Source organism: Periplaneta americana, chromosome 16 (assembly GCF_040183065.1).
Source record: "Periplaneta americana isolate PAMFEO1 chromosome 16, P.americana_PAMFEO1_priV1, whole genome shotgun sequence".
In the NCBI taxonomy this organism is placed as follows: Eukaryota; Metazoa; Arthropoda; class Insecta; order Blattodea; family Blattidae; genus Periplaneta; species Periplaneta americana.
The window spans coordinates 180,524,770-180,548,601 of record NC_091132.1 but is presented as its reverse complement, the minus strand read 5'-3'; the positions used below and the strand labels follow the sequence as shown (position 1 = coordinate 180,548,601).

At 35.6% G+C, this 23,832-nt stretch overlaps 2 protein-coding genes across 3 annotated transcripts in view; both read right to left on the bottom strand.

Moving 5' to 3' along the window:
- LOC138692139 (zinc finger protein 678-like) overlaps nt 1-23,832 on the bottom strand; it is a 59,129-nt gene that overhangs the window by 7,881 nt on the left and 27,416 nt on the right. The window contains exons 1-4 of one of the 2 annotated variants that reach the window (XM_069815131.1): nt 13,217-13,776; nt 9,887-9,987; nt 5,720-5,860; nt 3,564-3,646 (exon numbers count right to left, since the gene is read on the bottom strand). In XM_069815131.1, the coding sequence (XP_069671232.1) occupies nt 3,564-3,646; nt 5,720-5,860; nt 9,887-9,982 (320 nt within the window). In that variant the 5' untranslated portion in view covers nt 9,983-9,987; nt 13,217-13,776. Of the gene's footprint in view, nt 1-3,563; nt 3,647-5,719; nt 5,861-9,886; nt 9,988-13,216; nt 13,777-23,832 lie in introns of those variants that run through there. The other variant, XM_069815132.1, reaches the window with a different exon arrangement.
- LOC138692140 (zinc finger protein 235-like) overlaps nt 19,173-23,832 on the bottom strand; it is an 81,407-nt gene continuing 76,747 nt past the window's right edge. Inside the window, exon 8 of the mRNA XM_069815133.1 lies at nt 19,173-21,053. Within this exon, the coding sequence (XP_069671234.1) occupies nt 20,315-21,053 (739 nt within the window). The 3' untranslated portion in view covers nt 19,173-20,314. The remainder of the gene's footprint in view (nt 21,054-23,832) is intronic.

The window sequence follows — 23,832 nt, the reverse complement described above, 5'->3', positions numbered from 1 at the left end:
AGGAAGGTCTCTGGAGGAGGAGATGCAACTATGAATTATATAGACTTCTAGGAGAGCCAAATATAATCAATACAGTTAAAACTAGCAGATTGAGGTGGGCAGGACATGTAATACGCATGGACCCAAGTGAACCTTGCAAAAAAATTGTAATAACAAATCCGGGAGGTCAGAGAAGACGAGGTCGACCGCACTTGCGATGGATTGATGGAGTGGAAGAGGATGCCAGAAAGTTGGGGTGCAAGAATTGGAAGGCTGCTACACAAGATAGAGACGGATGGCGACAATTACTAAGGGAGGCCCAGGCCCACCAAGGGCTGTAGCGCCAATGATGATGATGATGATGATGTTCATTATAAAAAACAGTTATTTCAGATATATTTGCCTGCAGGTTACACAACCTAATAATGCAGTCAAGTATGAGCACAGAGACGAAATGGTCCAGCTAGCTCCTATCCTGATACTTAAGTGAGATATGGTCCACTTTGGAATAGGTCCTCTCCACGAAAATGTCCAACGTTTAGAAATGTCCATATAGAAAATTCGTCCATGCCATAAAAATGTCTTTACCTGAAAAGGTCCACTGTCAGCAAGTCCTCTTCTTAAAAATGTCGTACGTTTTAAAATGTCCATAAATAAACTCGTCCATTTCCCTGAAATATCCGACAAGGAAAACTGCAAGGAATGTGAAGAGAAATTTATTATCATTTCAATTATGTTAAAAATTAAATTCCTATCTTTGTAATCTTGAGAATTACCGCCAATATTGAAAATTCTCGTTTGATTATTGATATAGGCTACCGTTTATTTACTGGCCACTTAATATTTGTATCCCCACCAAGGACTTGACTTACTAAATGGTCTATTTCCGATTCTGTTGTTGCAAATGGCTAATGAATCGCGAAATGGTCACGTGATGTTCCACCACAAGCCATTGGAATTAAGAGTGGTATCCTTCAACCATACTATTCGTACGCTGTCTGCCATTAATTACTAATTCATAGACGTTCCATGTCTCAGGAGAAAATCTATGAGGAACTGCTTGCCTTCGCCCTCTTGCCGGATGACCAGCAATAAATGTAATTTCAATGTAATATGCTAAGTCCAAGACATCGTTCACAAATCTTTCAATTAAAAAAATCCCAAACAAATTTAAAGTTATTCAGCGGAATAAATGACAGTCCCATAATTTTCTGTATTTGGTTTCTTACTTCAGGGTTCTCAATATCCAAATATTGTGGCCTCAGACCCCTGCTGACTACATTTCTCCGTAATGCTTGATTGAAGTGAAAAAGACACCCATTCACTATGCCTATGTCGACAAGCATTCATATTGGAGATTTCAAAATCACACATTGTATGGGTAGGATTGCAAGTGAGATTTAAATGTGCTGAATAATTTATCTCATTATAAATAGTGCGGTAACTATTTTCAGTCTTAGTTGCAGTTAGGCAATACACTAAAGGAAATACAAAACCTCAAACAATCCCATGGAGTGTGAGAAGCTGAAAGAATTGATTTCGTCAGATGGACCTTTTTGTATGATGGGCTTTATAATATGGACATTTTGCATGTACGACTTTAAATGTTGGACTACAGTAGCGTGCAAATTAATCCGAACAACGTAATTACTTATGCAAAAACACTCAAACGGGATAAAAGACATACCTCAGTAATCTATGTGGCCTCCCTTGTTCCTAATAACAGCTCTGAGACGATTTGGCATGGATTCCACTAATTTCCCACAAATATTCATTTCTTCATTGCGAAACCATACACCAATGAGGGCAGACATCACCTTCTCCTTTGTAGAACAATCCATTTTTTGCATTCTTCTTTTGCAAATTGACCACAAGTTCTCAATGGGGTTGATATCGGGTGAGTTGCCTGGCCAAGGGAGTACCTGAATATTCTTCTTGTTGAAGAATTCTGTAGTTTTTCGAGACGTATGGCATGGTGCCAGGTCTTGTTGGAACACACCTCTGCCATCCGGAAATGATTTTTGCAGCTGGGGTACGATTCTGGTTTCCAATAAGTGAATATATTTGTCAGAATTCATCATTCCCTTGATAGGTATTAATGCTCCAGGCCCTTCATGTGTAAAACAACCCCAAAACATTACTTTAGGGGGGTATTTGGGTGCTTGTTCGAGATGAGCTGCTGTTACTTTTTCGGATCCTTTCCATACGTAAGAAACACGGTGGCCGTGGACCTCAAAATGAGACTCATCAGAAAAAAGTATATTCTTCCAGTCATTCACTGTCCAGTGTTGATGTACTTTTGCCCATATTAAGCGTTTTTTGCACATAACAGGGGTTAGCAGTTGCTTCTTAATAGGCTTACGAGCCTTTCGTCCAGCTTCCAAAAGCCTACGCCGCATTGTTGTGACGTGAATATTTGCCCCAGTAGTAACCATTAACTCGAGGGTTAAGTCGATAGCAGTTAGTCTAGGATTTAATTTACTTTTCCTGACAATTAAACGATCATCTGCAGGTGAAGTCTTCCTTTTCCGGCCACAGTTTCCTTTTTTCTGGGGTGTGATGGATCCAGTCTCCCTGTATTGTTTTATGATCGAATTAACAGTAGCCAAACCGATGTGACATTCTGCAGCAATTTGCCTCTGTGTCATAGAAGAATCCTCTGCTAATGTTATAATTTTAGACCGTTTTCGTGGAGTTGTATCCATTTGTGAAGACGACACAACTGAAATGCTTATAAGTACAAAACGACAGGCAAAATGTCACATATTATAAAAAAAATAATAACGACAGACCTTCAACAATGGAATTATACGTACTACAGGTATCAATTAAAGCGGTATGAGCAACTATGAGGCCAACAATGACAGAAAATGTAAAAATATGTCGTGTTCGGATTAATTTTCACGCTATTGTATTTAGTTTATGGACATTTTCTTGTGGACCTTTTATACTTGTGGACATTTTGTTATGCACATTATAACCTGGAAGCATCCTGATAGTTCAAAATTTAGTTCTCTGTTTCATAATAAAAATAACAGCTATTTAAGATATATTTTCCTGCATTTCATAACATGAAAATCTGACAGGGAACACAATCTAAAATTGTAGTGAAGTATAAATACAGAGAAGAAAAGCTGCAGCTAGCTGCCACTGCAAAAGTAAAGCAACCTGTAAGTACAGAAGTACAAACCAACTAAACTTGTCGCAACTTTCGCAGCACTCGAATTGAACAGCACCAAAACAGCTAACTAGGACAATGCACAGGGATTACAGCCGCAGTAGAAATGTTACCAAACAAAGTAGTGACGTGACTGTACCTCAAAAGAGATCATGGTTCTCGAAGGACAGCAGAATAATAAAGCAGCAGATATAGTACGAGTTGTTGTGTGTTGCTTTTCATGGTAGTGATCGTTGTAGTAAATCTTGTCATTTTAGTACCGAGACATATTGAGTCTTATATAAGAACAACCACACAAATATACTAAATAAAAACAGTATTAAGCACTATAATATTTATATCCTACGTCGTCATTAAATGAAGTTCTGAAAGAATATAAGAAACAAAAGCAGCACAGTACTCTCACCTCTCAGTCAACACTTCATCCTCTTCTGAAGATACTTCTACTTTCTGTTCCTGCTGAACTCCGTCCACATCCAACAAATCTTCCTGGAAAAGTGAGTAAATAATGAAGAGAGCTTTAACTGACCATATACAGTGCAACCTCTCCTTACGGACACCCCCAAGATACGGACACTCCTCATATACGGACAGATTTTTATGTCTCAACTGAAATAATATAGAAATAATGATAAATTAAGCTCTCGTTTACGGACACTCTCAGACACGAACACGGACAATTGTTTCAGTCCTAAAGCTTGCTTTACCTCCTGACTGCGGACATAACTTCGATTTCAAGACCTAATGTATTACAAAAATGGGATATTTAGTTTTGAGAACTGTACAGAAATTCTTTAACATGAAGGAAGACAATAAGGCTCTTGTAGGCTACCACTAGCCCAGTCGGCTACCCCTTGTTATATGGGAGCGGGTGGATAAACCAAATCATAATATTTAACCTGTCTGATGGGTCCAAACTTACAGCGATCGTGAAATGATATTCGACACACGATAGGTTAACAGGATTATTCTCTTCACTTCAATCAGTTGTTCTGTTTCGAGAGACATGGCACCTGAACGTAAAGGTTAATTTGAAAACTGTTAATTACAGTACTGCATAACTGTAGTCCTAGAATAAAATTGCATGGCACAGTACTGTATTTTCCTTTTTCGGTCATATCTAATGTAGTTCAAAGTTGCTAAGAATTTACTGTAGTACAGTAGACTGTATTTAGAATTAAATTAGAGTAATACATTTCATTTAAAGCGTGAATGGATGCATAATGCATATTATAAATTTACTGTTAGATTGGGGAGCCTCCCTCCCAATAAAGGACATCTCCCAGATGCGGACAGATTGTTACGTCCCTTCGATGTCCGTAAATGAGAGGTTTCACTGTAGTTCATTGGTTTCCTATGTCAAGCACCTCACTATTAAAAGCTAGCAACTCCAATCTAGCTTTTCGTAAAGGCTGCAATGACTTTTACACAAAATCCAAAATTCGTACCACCGAATTGATTTCATTTACGTCTTTCATTCATCCTGCCTTCAATTCAGGATATTTGCTTAATTGTGAGGCACTGAAATCAGGTTTCAACCATGAAAAAATGTCCATGTCATGTATAAATACTGCAAAACACGTAAACAGAGCTTGCAAGAATATCTGAAATAAATATGCTGTAAACAAGTTATATATTAAACAAAAATATATTTCGCTGTTCAAAGTATTATTAGCTCAAGATGCAGACTCTCTAACACGACTTCTCCTTTTGACATCTGATAGCAGAAAATAAAGGTTTTGTCACCACACTTGCAAATTAATTTGTAATACAGATTGCTGCTGCGAATTGAGAATATTCATAACTTCAAATGAATTGAAGTATGGAACCTAGAATCTTCCGTCATTGTGCAAGCTTGTAAAACAATTGAAGACACGGGTTTCGTGACAGACAATGAAGGCTATTGATATCGAATTGAGTAGTAAAGGATGTAAATGACGATTTTATAACTTATAACTGACAGTCCAGAACAATATAAAAAGTCTGAATATGGAAAACACACTGTGAAGGAAGTTGCGACATTATTACGTTAATATTATTACTGTTACTTTTATTATTATTATTATTATTATTATTATTATTATTATTATTATTATATTTATCATTACTATTATTATTATTAATTATATGTATTATTATTATTATTATTATTATTATTATTATTATTATTATTATTATTATTATTATTATTTTTTGTAAACTTACTTCTTAACAAAGTTAATCTGTTGTCAATTTTGTCTCTACATCTGTTTGAACTAATCATTCAATGTGTAGCATAGTAAATTCTAGACCATTAACAATAAAAGAAACAATTTTGTAATCTTAAAACGAAATCTGTTTCCAGACACAACTTTTCCCATGTATTCGAGATAATTCTCTGTTTCTTACCAGAAATACAATTGCGAATTATTGTTTTGTTTGAAATCTAAAATGAAAACCATCCAATTTGTGCATGTAATGGATACAAGGAAAACAGTTAATACGAATCGAGACTGCTAACAGGTCTCAAATACTTACAAATGCATTACTGATATATGTATATACTGACAGTGAACCACTTACATCAACTTCAGTTTTCACCATAGGAAAGCTAATAGGCACTGGTGTGGTGTCTTCAACCTTTATCTCTGATTTGATATCGTAACTCTGGTCCACGCATTCTGCCTTCATGTCAGACACTTCCAGATGCGATACATTCCCTTCCTACAGAAGAAAAAGACATTGTGAATAATTTTATTAGGTATTTTAAAAATTATTTCATGTCCAACAGCTGTAAATCTGCTTTTCCGAGCAGTCATTGACTTTCAACACAGGTGAAAATTGTAGAAGAAAACTTAAGCCAGATTAGGAAAAAGAGCTTGAAGGACAGCAATGAATAACAATAGGGGAGGTTTTAGTTCTGTAAATAATTTACACAGGGTAATATCTATACGAAAAATTGACTTATACTTTAGAAATACATCTCATTCAGGTTCTGGCTGATATGTACATCTATTATCAGGCAGTACATCTCACTTGACGATATGTGTCAGAGGAAGAACACTTGTTTGTATACATCTGGAGACTGATTAGTGTAATAGCTAGGGCTAGGATTTTGATGACCTATAAATCATGAAAAAATGTCCTAAAAATCTTTAAAAAATGCCCTCAAAATACCCTAAAAATTGATCTTACATAATTGGGTCAGTAGGAAAATAGGTTTTGTACTACTTAATATTTAGACTGGTAATTAAAATAAATGTTACATAATTTTTTCTAAGTAGTACACTTTAATTAATTATTTTACCTGATGTAGTTTCCATACATGATCGTTCACCCCTGTGTCGGCATGTGGACGTGAGGTCAGAAGTCAGCTGGTCGATCTTGGCCCTTCATGGGTTGTAGCGCCATGGATTTACTTTACCTTTAGTTTCCATGTAGTCTACCATAAGGCCACTCTTATCCGGAATTAGCAGGTCTATACTGAAAGGTTGGTTGGACTGATCCATTACATGGGGTGTACTACGTTAAAATGGCAATATTTGTGTAGAAAAACAATTAAAATATTATACAAAATAATAGGTATTAATGGGCAAAGTATGTAAAGAAAATATCAAAGGAAATAAACATTATTTTACATTAATAATGGAGATTTATGGTCAAAATTAAATGAAAATGCCTAAATCATGACCGAATAAAACAAAAAAATTCTCTTGTGAGTTGAAACAGGCAAAAAATGCAAAAAATGTCCTCACAAATATGTCTTAAAACACTCAGTTCATCACATAACATATAAATACTAAAGCAGTTATGTTTCTGGCTTACTAGAAAAAAGATGCAATTTCATCAAAATTCTAGCCCTAGTAATAGCCTATGTAGCTAATTGGCGATGGATGCAATGGAAAGAATAAGGAAAAGCTACTCTGCTCCATTATCTTCTGTCTTAGTTTCTTCATAAGTGGTACCTTCTTGGTAGCACTTGTGACGTTCATCCTGTCTTTGGACAGTTGACCAAACAAAAAATTGTAATTCAAAACAACATGTTATGGGATACTTGTATTAACAAATACAGAGCAAAATTTTGCTGACATGACATCCAAAGTTGATCTGTTTCACACAGAAATGACAAACAGAACTGATGATATTTTACTCAAAGTCTATATAGGTGATTAGGTAATTTCATATAAGACGGGCACCTGGTTGAATGTAGTAAGTATTGCCAACTTTTTTATTTTAGAGTTAAATGTTAGTAATATTTAGCGACTTTCATATGTTAGTTCTAGGTTTTTATACTAGGTCCCGTCGTGATTTTCTTTTGATTTGATTGGTTATAATTGTGATTTGACTTAGAATTTTCGTAATTTTGAATGGGTAATGACGTCAGTTGTTCTTTGATGTTTGACGTGAGTGGTGTTAGCATGTGTTGTGTCTGATGGCTAAAGCTATTGAAAGTTTGTCATTTAATGATTTTCGTGATTTGCTTTCGATTTGATTAGTTATTGTTGTCATTTGTTCTAGAATTTTCGTAATTTTGAATAGATAATGACTTTGTCAGTTGTTCTTGGTTGTTTGACGTGAGTGGTGTTATATTGTGTCTGATACTGAAGCTTTTGAAAGTTTGTCATTTATGATCTTCGTGACAGATGTGTGTATATAAACAGAGTATTATATTTGTGTCGATTTTGGTTTAGTTCTTTCGCTGGTGAATAAGAATTGTGACAATTGATGAGGAGAAAACTGTGTTTCTGTGGTTTCAAGGAATTATTTACTGAATTTTCCGTATAAGTTAAGGTGTAATAAGTGTTCGAAGAAAATTTCATTTTGTGTAAATACATGGTTTAATTACGCGAAGTTGACTGTACGACAAAGTGTTGGTTTAGTTCTTTTCTGCCTGCATGATTTAAGTTTAGATTGCCTTGAAGCCTATTTCATATACTGGAAGTGAAGTGGTTGTCGCCGTGATTTTCGATTTAATTGGTTATAGTTGCCAATTATTCTAGAATTTTTAATGGGTAATGATGTCAGTTGTTCTTGGTTGTTTCGCGTGACGTGATGTTATATTGTGTCTGATGGCTAAAGCTATTGAAAGTTGGTCATTTTAAGATGTTTTTGTGAAAGATGTGTGAACATAGAAGAGAGTATTAAATTTTGTGTCGATTTTGGTTCAGTTCTTTCGCTGGTGAATTGTGTCGAAGACTGTGGTTTTAAAGGAATCATTTACAGAATATTCCGAATAAGTTAAGGCGTAATAAGTGTTCGAAGAGAATTTCATTTTGTGTAAATACATGGTTTAATTATGCGAAGTTGACTGTACGACAAATTGTCGGTTTAGTTCGTTGTTGCCTGCATGGTTTAAGTTTAGATTGCCTTGAAGCCTGTGTCATATACTGGAAGTGAAGTGGTTGTCGTTGAAGACGTCAATGAGGATTGAATTTTGTTTCATAAGATGATAAATTATTATGTTTTGTTATATATTTTAGTGATATTTTGGAGTAAAGTGTGGATCAAAACTGACAGAAAAGTACAGCCCACTATGAAGTTCGAATGCTAACAAAAAAAAAAAAATTCAAAGATTGAAAATTAAACATTTTCATTTTTTTTTTTAAGGGCTTCTTCTTCCTTAATAATATGAATACATGTTTGAGTTTCCATCTTTGATTTTGTGATGTTTGGTGGCATTTGAACTTCATAGTTGGCAGATCGTTGTTGATAGTTTTCGTCAGCCATGTTGAATTTTGCCCGTCTTATAGGAAATTACCGGTGATTATTGACTCAACATAATTTGTATTTCTGAACTTATTATTAATCGTATTAGTACGAACAATTTTACTATGGTTTACAGAACATAAGAATGACACGGCAGTAAATGAGCCGAACAACTCTGGACTTTATTGTAATTACTGTAGTACAATAGTAGTAATAACACAGTCTAGTATTACAGTCGCGAAGCTCAATACGTAGCAAATATGCAAAAATTAGTTAGTTGCTCACCACTAGGATCGCTAATATCGCCTCACTACAGGCAATGCAAAATAGTACTGTCACAGTCTATTGTTTCTAGCACCCTCAAAACTCAAGCTTCGTGACTGTATATAGTAACTGTGGTAATAATACGAAAAGCTAAGTAAATACCAGAGCGAAGAAGTACCAGCTTACAGTTGTATTCAAGTCCACTTAACCTAAGCAGAGATGTAAGAACTAAGCTTATTATGTGGGAAGTACATTGAGCCCTTGAGTTTTCAAGGCGGATTAATTTAATAACTATGGCTCTGTATTACTCAATCATCATTCAAAATAAACGAAAAGAATAACAAACAGTTAAACCCGTAGAAAAATAAAACAAAAAAAATCCAAAAATATTTACATGTCTCAAAGATACTATTTCCAAAATTAAATCCTTTGAATAAAATCCAGCCAAAAATGGCATGCCACATAAAGCAAAATTAGAAATATATAAACAGGTTGAAGTCAAAAGTATTTGAATGAACAAATTACCTATAAAACGAATATCTTGTCCAGTGTTAGCACAGAAACACAGACCAGCTGAACATGGTCTGAAAATTTCTTCCCTTGACGAAAGCGGAACGACACACGTTTCATAATGCAAAACCAAATCACGACGCATTATACAACACAGCTATGGAGTGGGACGCTAATGTAGCCAACTGAATAATAAAGGGTGAAATGAATGCTTTTCTGACACTGTTCAACAAATACCTAAAGAAAATACATGGAAAGGCATGCATTTACCTCTGATAAAGCCTTATACTGTTCCACTTTGTATTTATCATCACGTGGTAGAGAGCCGAAAGGATCATCCTCAGCCTCCATCTTGATCATATCCATCACAACTGAAAGAAGAGGTTATGTAACTGACAAAGATTACGGTAACTGAACTGCTGAGAAACACTTACTACAAGTTACAACAATCTAATTCAATCGCACTCACTCGAAAGAAGAAACGACGAGATATAGCTTATAAGTACACCTATCGCCTAAACAATGGTTTCAACTTTCAGTGCTAAGGATTCGGTAGTTAAAGTTTGGTATTACATAATATAAGATTATAATGAACGATAGGAAAACGAACGTAGGCCTAAAAAAAACTATAACTGCAATATTTATAGAATCTAATGTAGGCCTATACAGTAGCGCACACGGATTCTTACATAAATATGAGCATTTCATCTTGACCTATTGGTATAAAGATCAGGATCAGGCTAACCAACAATAGACCACAGTATGCTTACTTTCTCAGTCACTAGGGATTCCGTTATTTACCCACTTCTATTGAATTTATCTCCAGGAGAAAACTGTTTTCTCAAAATACATATTATAATTCCGCCATTGTTCAGTTCTCGCAACATGTTACTTCAATGTGGAGGAAACATTTTCAGCAGTGTAAGTATGGGTCATAAATAGCCTATTTCCAGTGTATGACTATTTTAAATATTTAACACCCACAAATGAACTGATATTCGAAATAGTGAATTAGTCATTGCCTGCTAGGTTATCCATTATCATACGCTTACTTATAACCAGGGAAAGGATTTATATGTAAATACATATTTACTTATAAAGCTAATATAATTTATATTTTGCATTATCTTTATGTTTCACAATGTGTAGGGTTGAAAAATCCTACTTTTATTTTCCATATTTTTCCATATTTTAGAGTTTAGTACATATTTTCGTTAATTTCCATATATTTTCCATATTTCATATAAAACAGTCCATATTATATTAGGTTTAACAATAAAACAAAACAAAATTCCATTAACTTTTAAAAATACATTTCAACAATAGAGATTTAAACACATGTTCAGTAATCCCTTTAACATCAGAGTTATTTGAAAATTAGCAGTCCTATCAACAATGGGAAAGTAAGTTACAAAACTGTATTAATTTAATTTAAAATTTTTAACAGACTTCAGTTGTGCAGCTCAACAGTTAAATGCCAGTCAGAGTACACATAGGTTCAGTTTTGTAAATCATACTATAAAGACGGTAAATATGCCAAAAGTACGTCATTCAGTCAATTTAAAATCAAAACTAACAAGTTACATTTCAGAATTTAAAGAAGATGGTTTATCAACTGACAATAAAATATTATTTTGTAATTTGTGTCAGTGTGCAGTATCATCTACACAAAAGTTCCTGGTGCAACAACACATTACAACTAGTAAACATCAGGCCAACAAACAACTAAATTCCAAGCAGAGACAATTGTTTTTAACACAACCAACAACATCGAATGTAAGATCTGAGTTTAACATCGACCTGTGCCGTTCTCTCATCTCTGCTGATATTCCTCTCTACAAACTAAAGAATAAGGTCTTCAGGGAATTCCTTGAAAAATATACTCAACATACAATCCCGGATGAGTCAACACTTAGGAAGACGTATGCTCCATCCATCTACGATGAGACAATACAGAAGATAAGAGATGAAATTAAAGATAGTTCAATTTGGGTTTCCATTGATGAGACTCCCGACAAAGAAGGTAGACTTGTTGGTAATGTAGTTATCGGTTTGTTAAGTGAACAATATTCTGAACGAATTCTTTTACATTGTGATGTTCTAGAAAAGTGCAATAACAAAACTATAGTTAAACTGTTCAACGAAGCTATGGGTATCCTGTGGCCAAAGGGTATTATGTACGATAATGTGTTATTCTTTATTAGCGATGCTGCCCCTTATATGGTCAAAGCTGGACAAATTATCTGTTGTATATCCTAAATTGACTCATTTTACTTGTGTGGCGCATGCATTTCATTGTGTGGCAGAAGTGGTCAGAGACAATTTCCCTAAAGTAGATTTGTTGATTTCATCAGTGAAAAAAGTATTTCTCAAAGCTCCCAGTAGAGTTAACATGTTGAAAGAAATGTACCCTGAAATTCCATTGCCACCAAAGCCAATTTTAACTAGATGGGGTACATGGCTAGAAGCAGTTGAATATTATGCCGAACATATAGACTCTATTAACAATGTTCTCCTTGCATTGGACTCTGAAGATGCAGTCTCAATTGATACTGCGAAAACAGTTACCTGTGACATAAGTGTGAAGAATGACTTAGCTCACATTCAGCATACATTTTCATGCATCATAAAAACGCTCAAAAGTCTCCAAAATAGGCACCTTTCACTATCTGAAAGTTTTGAAATTATAAATAGTACTGTGGAACAACTGAATCGTGGTAGAGGTAAAGTTGCAGATGCAGTAAGAGCTAAGGTGGACACTGTACTTTCGAAAAACCCTGGATATGAAGAACTACAAAAGGTTGTTGCTGTGATGAGTGGTGAATCAACAGTGAAGATTAACTTGGACTTATCCCCAGCAGACATTGTGAAATTGAATTATGTACCAGTTACTTCTTGTGACGTCGAACGCTCTTTTAGTCAGTATAAATCTATCCTCAGAGACAATAGAAGAAGATTCACTTTTCAGCACTTGAAAGAAATGTTTGTAACCTATTGTTATGGTAACAGACAATAAAAATTGTGTTTTGTTGAAACTACATTGGAAGATAAGGTACGTCCATTATATTTTTTGTTTAGTTTGATTAAAATGTACCAATATTTAACGTACATAGTCATTTTTTTATAATTTTAAGTCCATATTTAATTCCATATTTTGGTAAAAATCCATATTTAATTCCATATTTTGGTAAAAATAACTACATATATATTTACATATTTCATATATTTTTAGTCCATATAAATCCGTTCCCTGCTTATAACATACTACACTTGTATCTTTATTATATCTTAAATGTAAAGAAGTACTATCTACCTCTTCTTCTTCTTCTTCTTCTTCTTCTTCTTCTTCTTCGTTCTCTTTCTTGGCCTCGGGTTCAATTCAATGATCCCATGTAGCCAGCTAAATTCTCTAATGTAAAATTGTATTCTCTTATGTACTGAATAAATAGAACCGAAGTACCGCACCGACCGGTGACTAACTATTTTAAAAAAACATGAATGAGTTGTGGATGATAAACGATGACAGTGAACACGCCTGCACTTCACGGGGACAGACCGATGACTGTATCTACCTCTTCAACAATGAAACACTTGACCTACCGAAATTTCTACCAGCTAATCACAAATAGATTGCCAAGGCGACAGCCAAGCGCGAGAATCAAATGGGCCGTGATAAAGAGGGCAATGACGCGTATGACGCTGCATAAAGGTACGATCACACGTTGCTACTTTTGCAGCGCTGCAGTACAAAAAACTGCGCAACTCTTGTACTGCGACGTGTGAACAACGGTGCAACCCGAAAAGTAGCGGCTGCCGAACCTGCTGCCCCCTACTTTTCCATGCTGCGCGCAACTTAAAGTTGGTCAACTGTCCGAAGACAGGTCAGAACCTCACAGATGATACCAAAAGATACCAGTTATGAAGCTACTAGGCAGGAGATAATGGGGTATGGTGGCCAGTTCCTTTCGTCCTCCATTGCATACATTGCCAATTAGCTACGTGCCTGTTACACTACTAATCAGACTTCAGATTATAGACCCAAACAGATCGTCACGCGAGATCTGTGCACCTTCAGCGCTGTCGTCGTTCTTGGAAAAGTTAACGTCTCTACTCACTCCATTCCACCAGCTTTCCTCCCACCACGTCAAAGAGCAGGCCACGATCCTTGCAGAATAGGGACATTGACAAACTTCCATCAAACAATGTCATGTCTCTTGAATATTGCTTACTAATAATGTGAGGTTAATTATTACTTATAATTTAATTTAAGTAGGTCCAATGACGCTGATTGACTTCTGCGATTATTTGGAGATAATTATATGATTACAGTGGATATTAATGTTTGTTAAATGGAAATTACGTGAAGGGAATTTATTTAATTTTTAAAGAGAAATATTTTCTTCATAAATAAGCCTACTTCTCCTTCACCTCATTATCTTATTTTGTTCGGTTTGGAACGTGATCTTGAAGTTCTAGTAAAATTATATAACTGTAGGAATGAATGAACACATAGTCATGTACACTCGTTTCTCATCCGGGCTAGGGACCGGCTATGGCGAAGATAGGTACTACATGCAACGATCTTATTTACATACTTTATAACATAACATACTGATAAAATACTTGAGTTCTAATTTATGCTTATGAAAATTATTTACATATTTACAAAAGATCAATACTTGTATTATGCATGAAATTACAGAGGCATATTCCGGACATATCTGAATCTTATTACTATTCCTGCTGTTGCTGCTGCTACTGCTACTGTCTTCACCCAAGTTGATAACAAATCTTGCTACTACCTCTTCTATTAATCCGTAACGTTTCTCTCCATCTTGGAAATTTATTGCTCCTCTCGCAACCTTGAATAATTTCTTCAAAGTCGGAACTTCTTTCTGCATAGTATAAAATTCTTGCATCTTTCTTCTTAAAATACATCGGTCCATATCATCTACAAGAATTAAAGGTTCCCTTGGTCTGTTCTCCCTGGTGATTCTAGCTTTTCATCTCCTGCACAGAATCTCGCTCTCCTGATTTACTTTATTTGGCGTTCTCATCTGGCCATATAAATTACATAAGAATGTTGTATTATAGCAGAAGTAGTTTAGTAATTTTAATACGCAATCAATAAAATAAGCCCCACCTGTGATCGCAGCTGCTCTTTTCGTTGCCCGATTGATAGGAAACAGATATTGACCTGTCTCTTTCTCTTAATCGAAAAATGCTATTACTTGCTTAATAATATTTTTTTTTCACCACTCGTGCTACAGTATTCTCGTTCAGTTGACAACACTGGACTGCAAGTGGAAATAAACTGTCCCATAAGATGGCTCAAAATTGTGAGTAGTGGGGGAGAGAAATGAATTACCGAGGCTGAGAAGGAATTAGGGTTCTGTTCGCATATCTTACGAGGGAACACATCCGATGGTCCGAGTATACTAGATGATAATGTATGTACATATCAGCCAGAACCTCAATCAGAGTTATTACTAGAGTAGCCAATAAGTCAAATTCTTTGCACAGATATTACCCTGTGTAAATTATTTACAGAACTAACACCTGCCCTATTACTATTCATTTCAAGTGTCTTTTAAGCTCTTGTTGCTATTCTGCCTTCAGTTTTCTTCTGCAATTTGTCGTCTGTGTTGAAAGTTAGCCAATGACTGCCACGCAGAACCACGGATTTGTGGCTGTTTCACATCAAATAATTTTTAAAATAGCTAGTAATAAAATTATTCACGATGTGTTTTTCTTCTGTATGAATAGAATGTATCGCATCTGGAAGTGTCTGACATGAACACAGAGTGCATGGACCACAGTTACGATATCAAATCAGAGATAAAGGTTGAAGACACCACACCAGTGCCTGTTGGCTTTCCTTTGGTGACAACCTAAGTTATGCGAGTGGTTCACTGTCAGTATAGTGATATATCGCAGGAGTAGTGCATATTTAAGTATGTCAGACCTATTAACAGAGCTGAATTGCAATAAATGTTTTCCCTGTATCCATTACGTTCACAAATTGGATGGCTTTCATTTTAGATTTGAAATTAAATAATAATTCGCAATTATAATTCTGGTAAGGAAAAGAGAATTATCTCGAATTCACGGTGAAAATTGTGTTTAGAAACAGATTTCGTTTTATGTTACCTCAGGGGCCTATAGCGCCATGGTTGAGATAAACGTTATGGATTGAGAATTATTTAAGTAGCGTTTCGGATTCTAAATTTTTCGTTACACTACTTTCTACATTCATACACTATGCAATTAGGTGAGTCCAGGACAACAGTGGGTTTGGAATTGGAACAGGTTACATAAGCTGCTTGTCTATACGGATGACGTGAATATCTTGGGAGAAAATCCACAAACGATTAGGGTAAACACGGGAATTTTACTTCAAGCAAGTAAAGCGTCAGTCACGATAGGTTTGGAAGTAAGTCTCGAAAAGAAAAAGTATATGATTATGTCTCGTGACCAGAATATTGTACGATATGGAAATATAAACTTTGAAAATTTATCCTTTCAAGAGGAACAAAATTCCAACAGCTTGCAGCAACAGTAACCTAACAAATATAAATGACACTCGAAAGGAAATTAATATGGGAAAAGCGTGTTATTATTCGATTGAGAAGCTTTAGTCATCCAGTCTGCTCTCAAAAACCTGAATTTATAAAACAGGTATATTAGACCTACCAGAGAGGAACAGAGGTTAAGGGTGTTTGAGAATAAGGTGCTTAAGAAAATATTTGGGGCTAACAAGGATGAAGTTACAGCAGAATGGATATGTGACATTACGGAAAACTCCACGCATTGTATTCTTCACCTGATATAAATAGGAAACATTAAATCCAGACGTTTGAGATGGACAGAACATGTAGCACGTATGGGAGAATCCAGAGATGTATATAGAATGTTAGTTGGTAGGGAATGTGTGGAAAAAGACCTTTGGAGAGGCGGAGACGAAGATGGGAGGATAATATTAAAATAGATTTGAGGGAGTTGTAATATGACGGTAGAGACAGTGCTAATCTTGCTCAGGATAGGGACTGATGGCGGGGTTATGTGAGAGAGTTCCTTTAAAGATATCAGTAAAAATTAAATTATGGTTTTTATTTAACGACGCTCGCAACTGCAATGGAACATAACTGAATTGCTTTTGGTAGTAAGCATTACCATGACGAAATCTGTATTGATATTATCTCTAATTTTACAGAGGAGCTCTTAGATTCAAACCCAACTCTCACTGGAGCCATTAGGAAAACAAAGCTGAAATTCCCAAACTGTTCACACTAAGGAAAGGAAGAGATTTTATTTATTATCATTATGTTCATATGAAAGGAATCTCTATCCACTGGATATTGAAGCTGTGTAATCAAGATGTATAAAAAATTGGATGTTATTGTTCTTATGGTTTTACCTCAAGACTATGGGATTTAATGTGAAAATGGCAAAAAAATTACCTTGTTTTAGATCTCTTTCTTAAAACCGTTACCGAAATTTGCACAAATCGAAAATAGCAAGATTAAGAGCAAATGTCAAGTACCATTACATCTTACTTACTTACAAATGGCTTTTAAGGAATCCGAAGGTTCATTGCCGCCCTGACATAAGCCCGCCAGCGGTCCCTATCCTGTGCAAGATTAATCCAGTCTCTATCATCATACCCCACCTCTCTCAAATCCATTTTAATATTATACTCCCATCTACGTCTCGGCCTCCCTAAAGGTCTTTTTCCCTCCGGTCTCCCAACTAACACTCTATATGCATTTCTGGATTCGCCCATACGTGTTACATGCCCATCTCAAACGTCTGGATTTTAAGTTCCTAATTATGTCAGGTGAAGAATACAATGCGTGCAGTTCTGTGTTGTGTAACTCTCTCCATTCTCCTGTAACTTCATCCCGCTTAGCCCCAAATATTTTCCTAAGCACCTTATTCCCAAACACCCTTAACCTATGTTCCTCTCTCAGAGTGAGAGTCCAAGTTTCACAACCATACAGAAGAACCGGTAATATAACTGTTTTATAAATTCTAACTTTCAGATTTTTGGACAGCAGACTGGATGATAAGAGCTTCTCAACCGAATAGTAACACGCATTTCCCATATTTATTCTGCGTTTAATTTCCTCCCGAGTGTCATTTATATTTGTTACTGTTGCTCCAAGATATTTGAATTTTTCCACCTCTTCGAAGGATAAATCTCCAATTTTTATATTTCCATTTCGTACAATATTCTGATCACGAGACATAATCATATACTTCGTCTTTTCGGGATTTACTTCCAAACCGATCGCTTTACTTGCTTCATGTAAAATTTCCGTGTTTTCCCTAATCGTTTGTGGATTTTCTCCTAACATTTTCACGTCATCCGCACAGACAAGAAGCTGATGTAACCCGTTCAATTCCAAAAACCTGTCTGTTATCCTGAACTTTCCTAATGGCATATTCTAGAGCGAAGTTAAAAAGTGAAGGTGATAGTGCATGTCCCTGCTTTAGCCCGCAGTGAATTGGAAAAGCATCAGATAGAAACTGACCTATACGACTCTGCTGTATTTTTCACTGAGACACATTTTAATTAATCGAACTAGTTTCTTGGGAATACCAAATTCAATAAGAATATCATATAATACTTCCCTCTTAACCGAGTCATATGCCTTTTCGAAATCTATGAATAACTGATGCACTGTACTTTATACTCCCATTTTTTCTCCATTATCTGTCGAATACAAAAAATCTGATCAATAGTCGATCTATTACGCCGAAAACCGCACTGATGATCCCCAATAATTTCATCTACGTACGGAGTTAATCTTCTCAAAAGAATATTGGACAAAATTTTGTACGACGTCAACAAAAGCGATATTCCTCGAAAGTTACCACAATTGGTTTTGTCCCCCTTTTTAAAAATAGGTACAATTATGGACTCCTTCCACCATTACATCTATTAAAAGTAATTATTGTTTTATAAAAAACTGACCATTCATCTGAGATCTATGACTTTAAAAGTGTTTCTTAAGACACTCTTGCAACAACTAAACTTCAGATCTCGAGAACCGACCGGATATGAATTACCGACTGACAAGCCTGGAGTATTGACAACTCGAACAAATTTACAACACAGAATTTTTTAAGAATTCAAGTGGTAATCTGGTCAGACACACGTATTAGACACGATAGATGAAGAAGATATCACATTACGGCCTCCTTGCTACAAAACATACGACGAGGAAATAGCTCTATGATGAGATCAGAGTGAATCAACTTTCACGTTCCCTGCAATGTTCTCGTTAATTATGAATGCTCACCTTTCAAAGTATGTACTTTAACATTATTTCTGTCCTCGTATTTTTTGTTCCTAGTTTATTGTGGACTAGTCCTTAATGTTTAACCTTACAGGACTGAGAAAACCAGATTCCACAGACATCGCATTACCTAATATTTTCGTCGCTGTGTGAAAACAAATTTCAAATAGTCTTACAAGAGATATCAGATTTGAAAGGATTCTCGTCTATAGGCTTTAAGGGAACCAGGTAGTGATTAGATGTCAAAACTCCGATTTTTTATTTTGTATTAAAAAAAGTACAAAACTTGCTCTGTAAAACAATATAAATATTTTGGTGGTAGTTTTGCAGATAAGCCCTTTAAAAAGCCTCTTGCAATTTAACGGTGCATGTAATTCATACATCCTTCTTTCTTTGAAATGCAGTTTTCCATAAGTTGATATTTTTCACAACTAAGTGTATTTTTCTCGGAAACTACTCAACCAATTTACATAAAATTTTTAGTGTTTTTTTGCAGCCTGGATTCTACATAGCAGACCTATGATTTAAGAATACCACACACATAACGCGAGAAAAAAATATATATGCATTGAAAAAAATGTTAAAGTTGAATATTTTTCTCTTTCACTAGGGGTGAAATACTGAATTAAATTTTGCTTTAAAATTTACAGCACACATTACTAGATAATTAAAAAAATATATAAGGCATATGAGTTAAAATTGTAGCAAATAATGTGCCCCTGAAGAATGATGTACACTTAGCAAATTGGGAACACACGTTATCAGTTAGGGTCTTTGCACAGGGATACGAAAGTAATTAGTTGTCTTTTATACCACTGAATTCAGAATGATTGATTCTATAAGCATGGAAATTTTTATTCAACTCTAAAAGCCTAGAAATATTGAACTGACCTTTTGTACTGAAAATTTTTAATCCCAAAAGCAACACTACCCCGTTCACTTAAGGGCATTTTAGAATACCCACCCGCGAAAAAAATTTATCACAAAACTCGCATTAGAAAGGATTGTAACCAATGGGCTTGAACTACATCAACGATATAGCTATTAGCGGAAAGCATTTGACCGCATTCACTTTGAGGCCTCGTCTTTGTGCTAGAGTTCATGGCATTTATTACGAAGCTCAGATAATCAATTTAAACGAACATCGCATTTCAAAGGTCTGTCGACTATGTGCAGGCATTCATGTCCTCTTAGTGTACTCGACTTAGTGAAACATTTAGCACAAACGTCACATTTGAAAGGTTTCTGGCCTGTGTGCAGCCGTTCATGCTTTCTTAGGACACTCAAATCTGAGAAGCATTTACTACAAAAATGGCATTCGAAAGGTTTCTCGCCTGTGTGCCGGCGCAGATGTCTTTTCAGGGCACCCGATGTCGTGAAATCCTTACTACAAACGTCACATTTGAAAGGTTTTTTCGCCTGTGTGCCTGCGCAGATGTCTTTTTAGGGCACTCGATGTCGTGAAATCCTTACCACAAACGTCACATTTGAAAGGTTTTTCGTGAGTGTGCGTGCGTTTATGGGCTTTCAAATTACCCAACATAGAGAGACACTTACCACAAACATCACATTTGAAAGGTTTCAGGCCAGTATGCAGACGTTGATGGTGTTTTAGGTTACCAAACTGAACATAACACTTACCACAAATATCACATTTGAAAGGTTTCTCCCCACTGTGCAAACGTTTGTGGACTTTCAATTTACCCGACTGCGTGAAACACTTACCACAGAGATCACATTGGAATGGTTTCTCGCCAGTGTGCACACGTAGATGTGCTCTTAGGTAACACAACTGCGCGAAAAGCTTGCCACAAACATCACATTTGAAACGTTTCTCCCCAGTGTGCAGGCGTTTATGAGTTTTTAGGTTGTAACAGTTTGAAAAATACTTCGAACAAACATCGCATTTGGAAGTTTTCTTGCCTATGTCATTGCATAAAAGACTGTTCAGTTTTTGCTTAGTTGAGAAACATATTCTAGAGAATTCTAATTCCAATTGTTTCTGATCTTCACGAGTACGCACAGGTTTTCCCAAGGAACTTGAATTCTTGGGAATCTCGCACAGAGTCTCGTTCTCTTCAAGTGCGAAACTGTGCAGTTCTGATGATACAGTCCTCTGATTGGTAGCTGCAACCCTGAAGTAAATATACTATCAGTCTATAAAATAGTCGCAACATGTATACATTGCATTATTGAATATTCAAATGAAAACAAACCTATTTCATGAGGAGGTATATTACGATTAGAGATACAGTCTTGTAATTCATTAATGAGCAACAATTTGGACTTCACCTGTACAATAAATTTTATAAGGATTACACCACGTTAGTCAACTCTTAGCTTTTATTTTTAGTAAACCTCTCTGTTCAAATCCACCTGCCTTTGCTTTACTATTTTTCGACAATCGTGCTATTTTATGCTATTGTTTCAAATTTCGGGATTGCAAATGTGCTATAACGTTTTCTATCTCTTATTCTTGTGATATATAAGATCTTTATAGTTTGCTAATTCTGTCACTTTAAAATTAGAAAAATTTGGAGTGGAACATAACTGACTGCATTTCGTAGTAGCGTCATCATGAGAAAATCTGTATTGGTATTATCTCTAACTTCATATTTGTTGTTTTGCGAAAGTTAAATTAATAACAATGCTTTAAAAGTTCTCCAACAATTTAAATTACAATTTAAAAGAATATAGGAATACTAAATATAATTTTTTCATCTGCCATAATGATAAGTATAAGTTTATTCGTTTCTTTTTGGGGTCATGGTGATTTGAATATCATTCCATAAACCAAGAAAAAAAAAGACTATGTTGTGCTGCTATCATCACGTGGTAAGTCTTGTTCAATGAGAGACAACAATTTTAAGCCACAAATAATAGCCTATTCCAGTGTAACAAAACCAAAGCAGGCGTCGATACTATAGACAAGATGGCTAGACAGTACACAACATGTCGGATGGTCTGTACGACATAAATGACGTCAGTTCTGTGAACATTCTCTAGAATCCTGAATGGAAAAAGAAACAAAACATCATGGACGCATAATCCTACTTGAACTAGGCGACCAGCTGGTACGTATCTGAATCACACAGAGATCTACGATTGTAGTATTCAGAAAGCTAGAGCGTGTTTGCATGGAAGCACTTGGTACACACTCCATAGAATGAACCCCGCATTAACCAATGTATGAGCTGGAAAGGGAAGGAAAAGTGGACACTGCCACATGCGCCCAAGTTTGCCGGAGAGGAAACTGACCTGAAGCTTCTGATGTTAGACGAAATTAAGATATTTGACTTGTATGCGGAGACTATGAGAAAGGCAGGAAATAGGAAATATTGGAGAATACTGGGTTTGCAAAGACAGACCTGCCGACGAGCAGAATACTGTGAATGAATGAATGATTCGGAGTGTTGGATGGATGAATACAGTCTATGTTTGGTTCAGTGTCTGCTATGAGCTTCCCATGTTACTCCACTCAAGCACTTGATTACGGTTGATCTGTTCTTTACACTATTAGTGATATTGTATAAGGAAAGGAAAGTGGCATTCCAAATTTGATAGAATTTCGAGTCTGAGGTATGTGCAGATGTTGGTGGGCCACATTTTTGATAATGGAAAATAAATAGATTGGACAAACTAATGAAAACATTCAGAATAACAATAATAAAGAATCATACCATAGATCACTAATGATTTGACACAATAGGATGTACGCTTTGCAGCAAAAAAATGGGCTGACTCTTAGTCGTTAGAAATTCTAAGCTCTGCCGCGCAGTTCACACGAGAAAACGAACTGCACTCGAAGGTATTGCTGTTCTGGTTGTTCACTGAAACTCGTCCGTCTACAATGTAGTCAACCTTACGAGGTGTGTGTGACGTAGAGATAAGATATCCGCTTTTCGTACCATGGCTTGTGATTTGGCTTCCCAGTAGCGTAAAATTATTCATTATTTTACTTTTAATTTATTTATTTTAAATGTTAAATGGCGTTTGTTAATAAAATTTGCTACGGTTCTCTTGTGAAATATTACTGCCAACACCTATAGGCCTTTATAAACAAAATTAATATTGGTATCACTTCCTGAAGGAACGAGAAACACACAAAAAAAACAAGAACAAATATATACACAAAAAAAGTCTGTGTATTTAGTAATAATGCCATTCGATTCTATATGTGGCGCAGAACTACTATCAAGAGTGCTACCTGCAAACACTAAAACAAAATTGGAATTTTTTTTCACCATTTTGTCCAGTGTGCAGTCTTTAGGAAGCAGAGCATCAGAATCATTAACAGCGATATATAGCATGTATCTCTAAACCAGCGGCGTCATCAAGTTCTGTTACGTGGTGTTCTTCAATTTTGTTCCAGCACAGCACGCGTTCTAACCTCACTCCCCCTCGATATCCTTATCCTACCCGCAGTTTTATGCTTTACATCCTAGGTAAGTACAAATTTAAGGCATATGTACATCTTCAGATACAAAAAATTTTGTTTTGTATAATTTTGCTCTGTAAAATTTTTGTACAATTGAGAATGATACCAGAAAGAGAATGAAGTGAACAAATCCCTTGAAATTATGTCCAAATTGTGTTTAAAAATTATTTTGTTCATAATTTTGACATCCAACTTGAAATATGATAGCTCATGCAGCTTTTAAGATAGAGCCACAGTTTTTTCACTGTTTTATAGCTAAAACTATTCTTTAGTGCCTCACATAGAGCTATTTTTTTTTATTTACATTAATTAAATATTACCATAAAAGTAACTTACAATAATATTTAATGTTGCACAAATCATGTAAAAAATCCGGAGATATTAATTACATTAATGTTATTTTACTCATTGTCAGGCACTGGGAGACATTTCAAGCTTCAAAATAACACCAATATCTTCTTGGTATCACGATATTT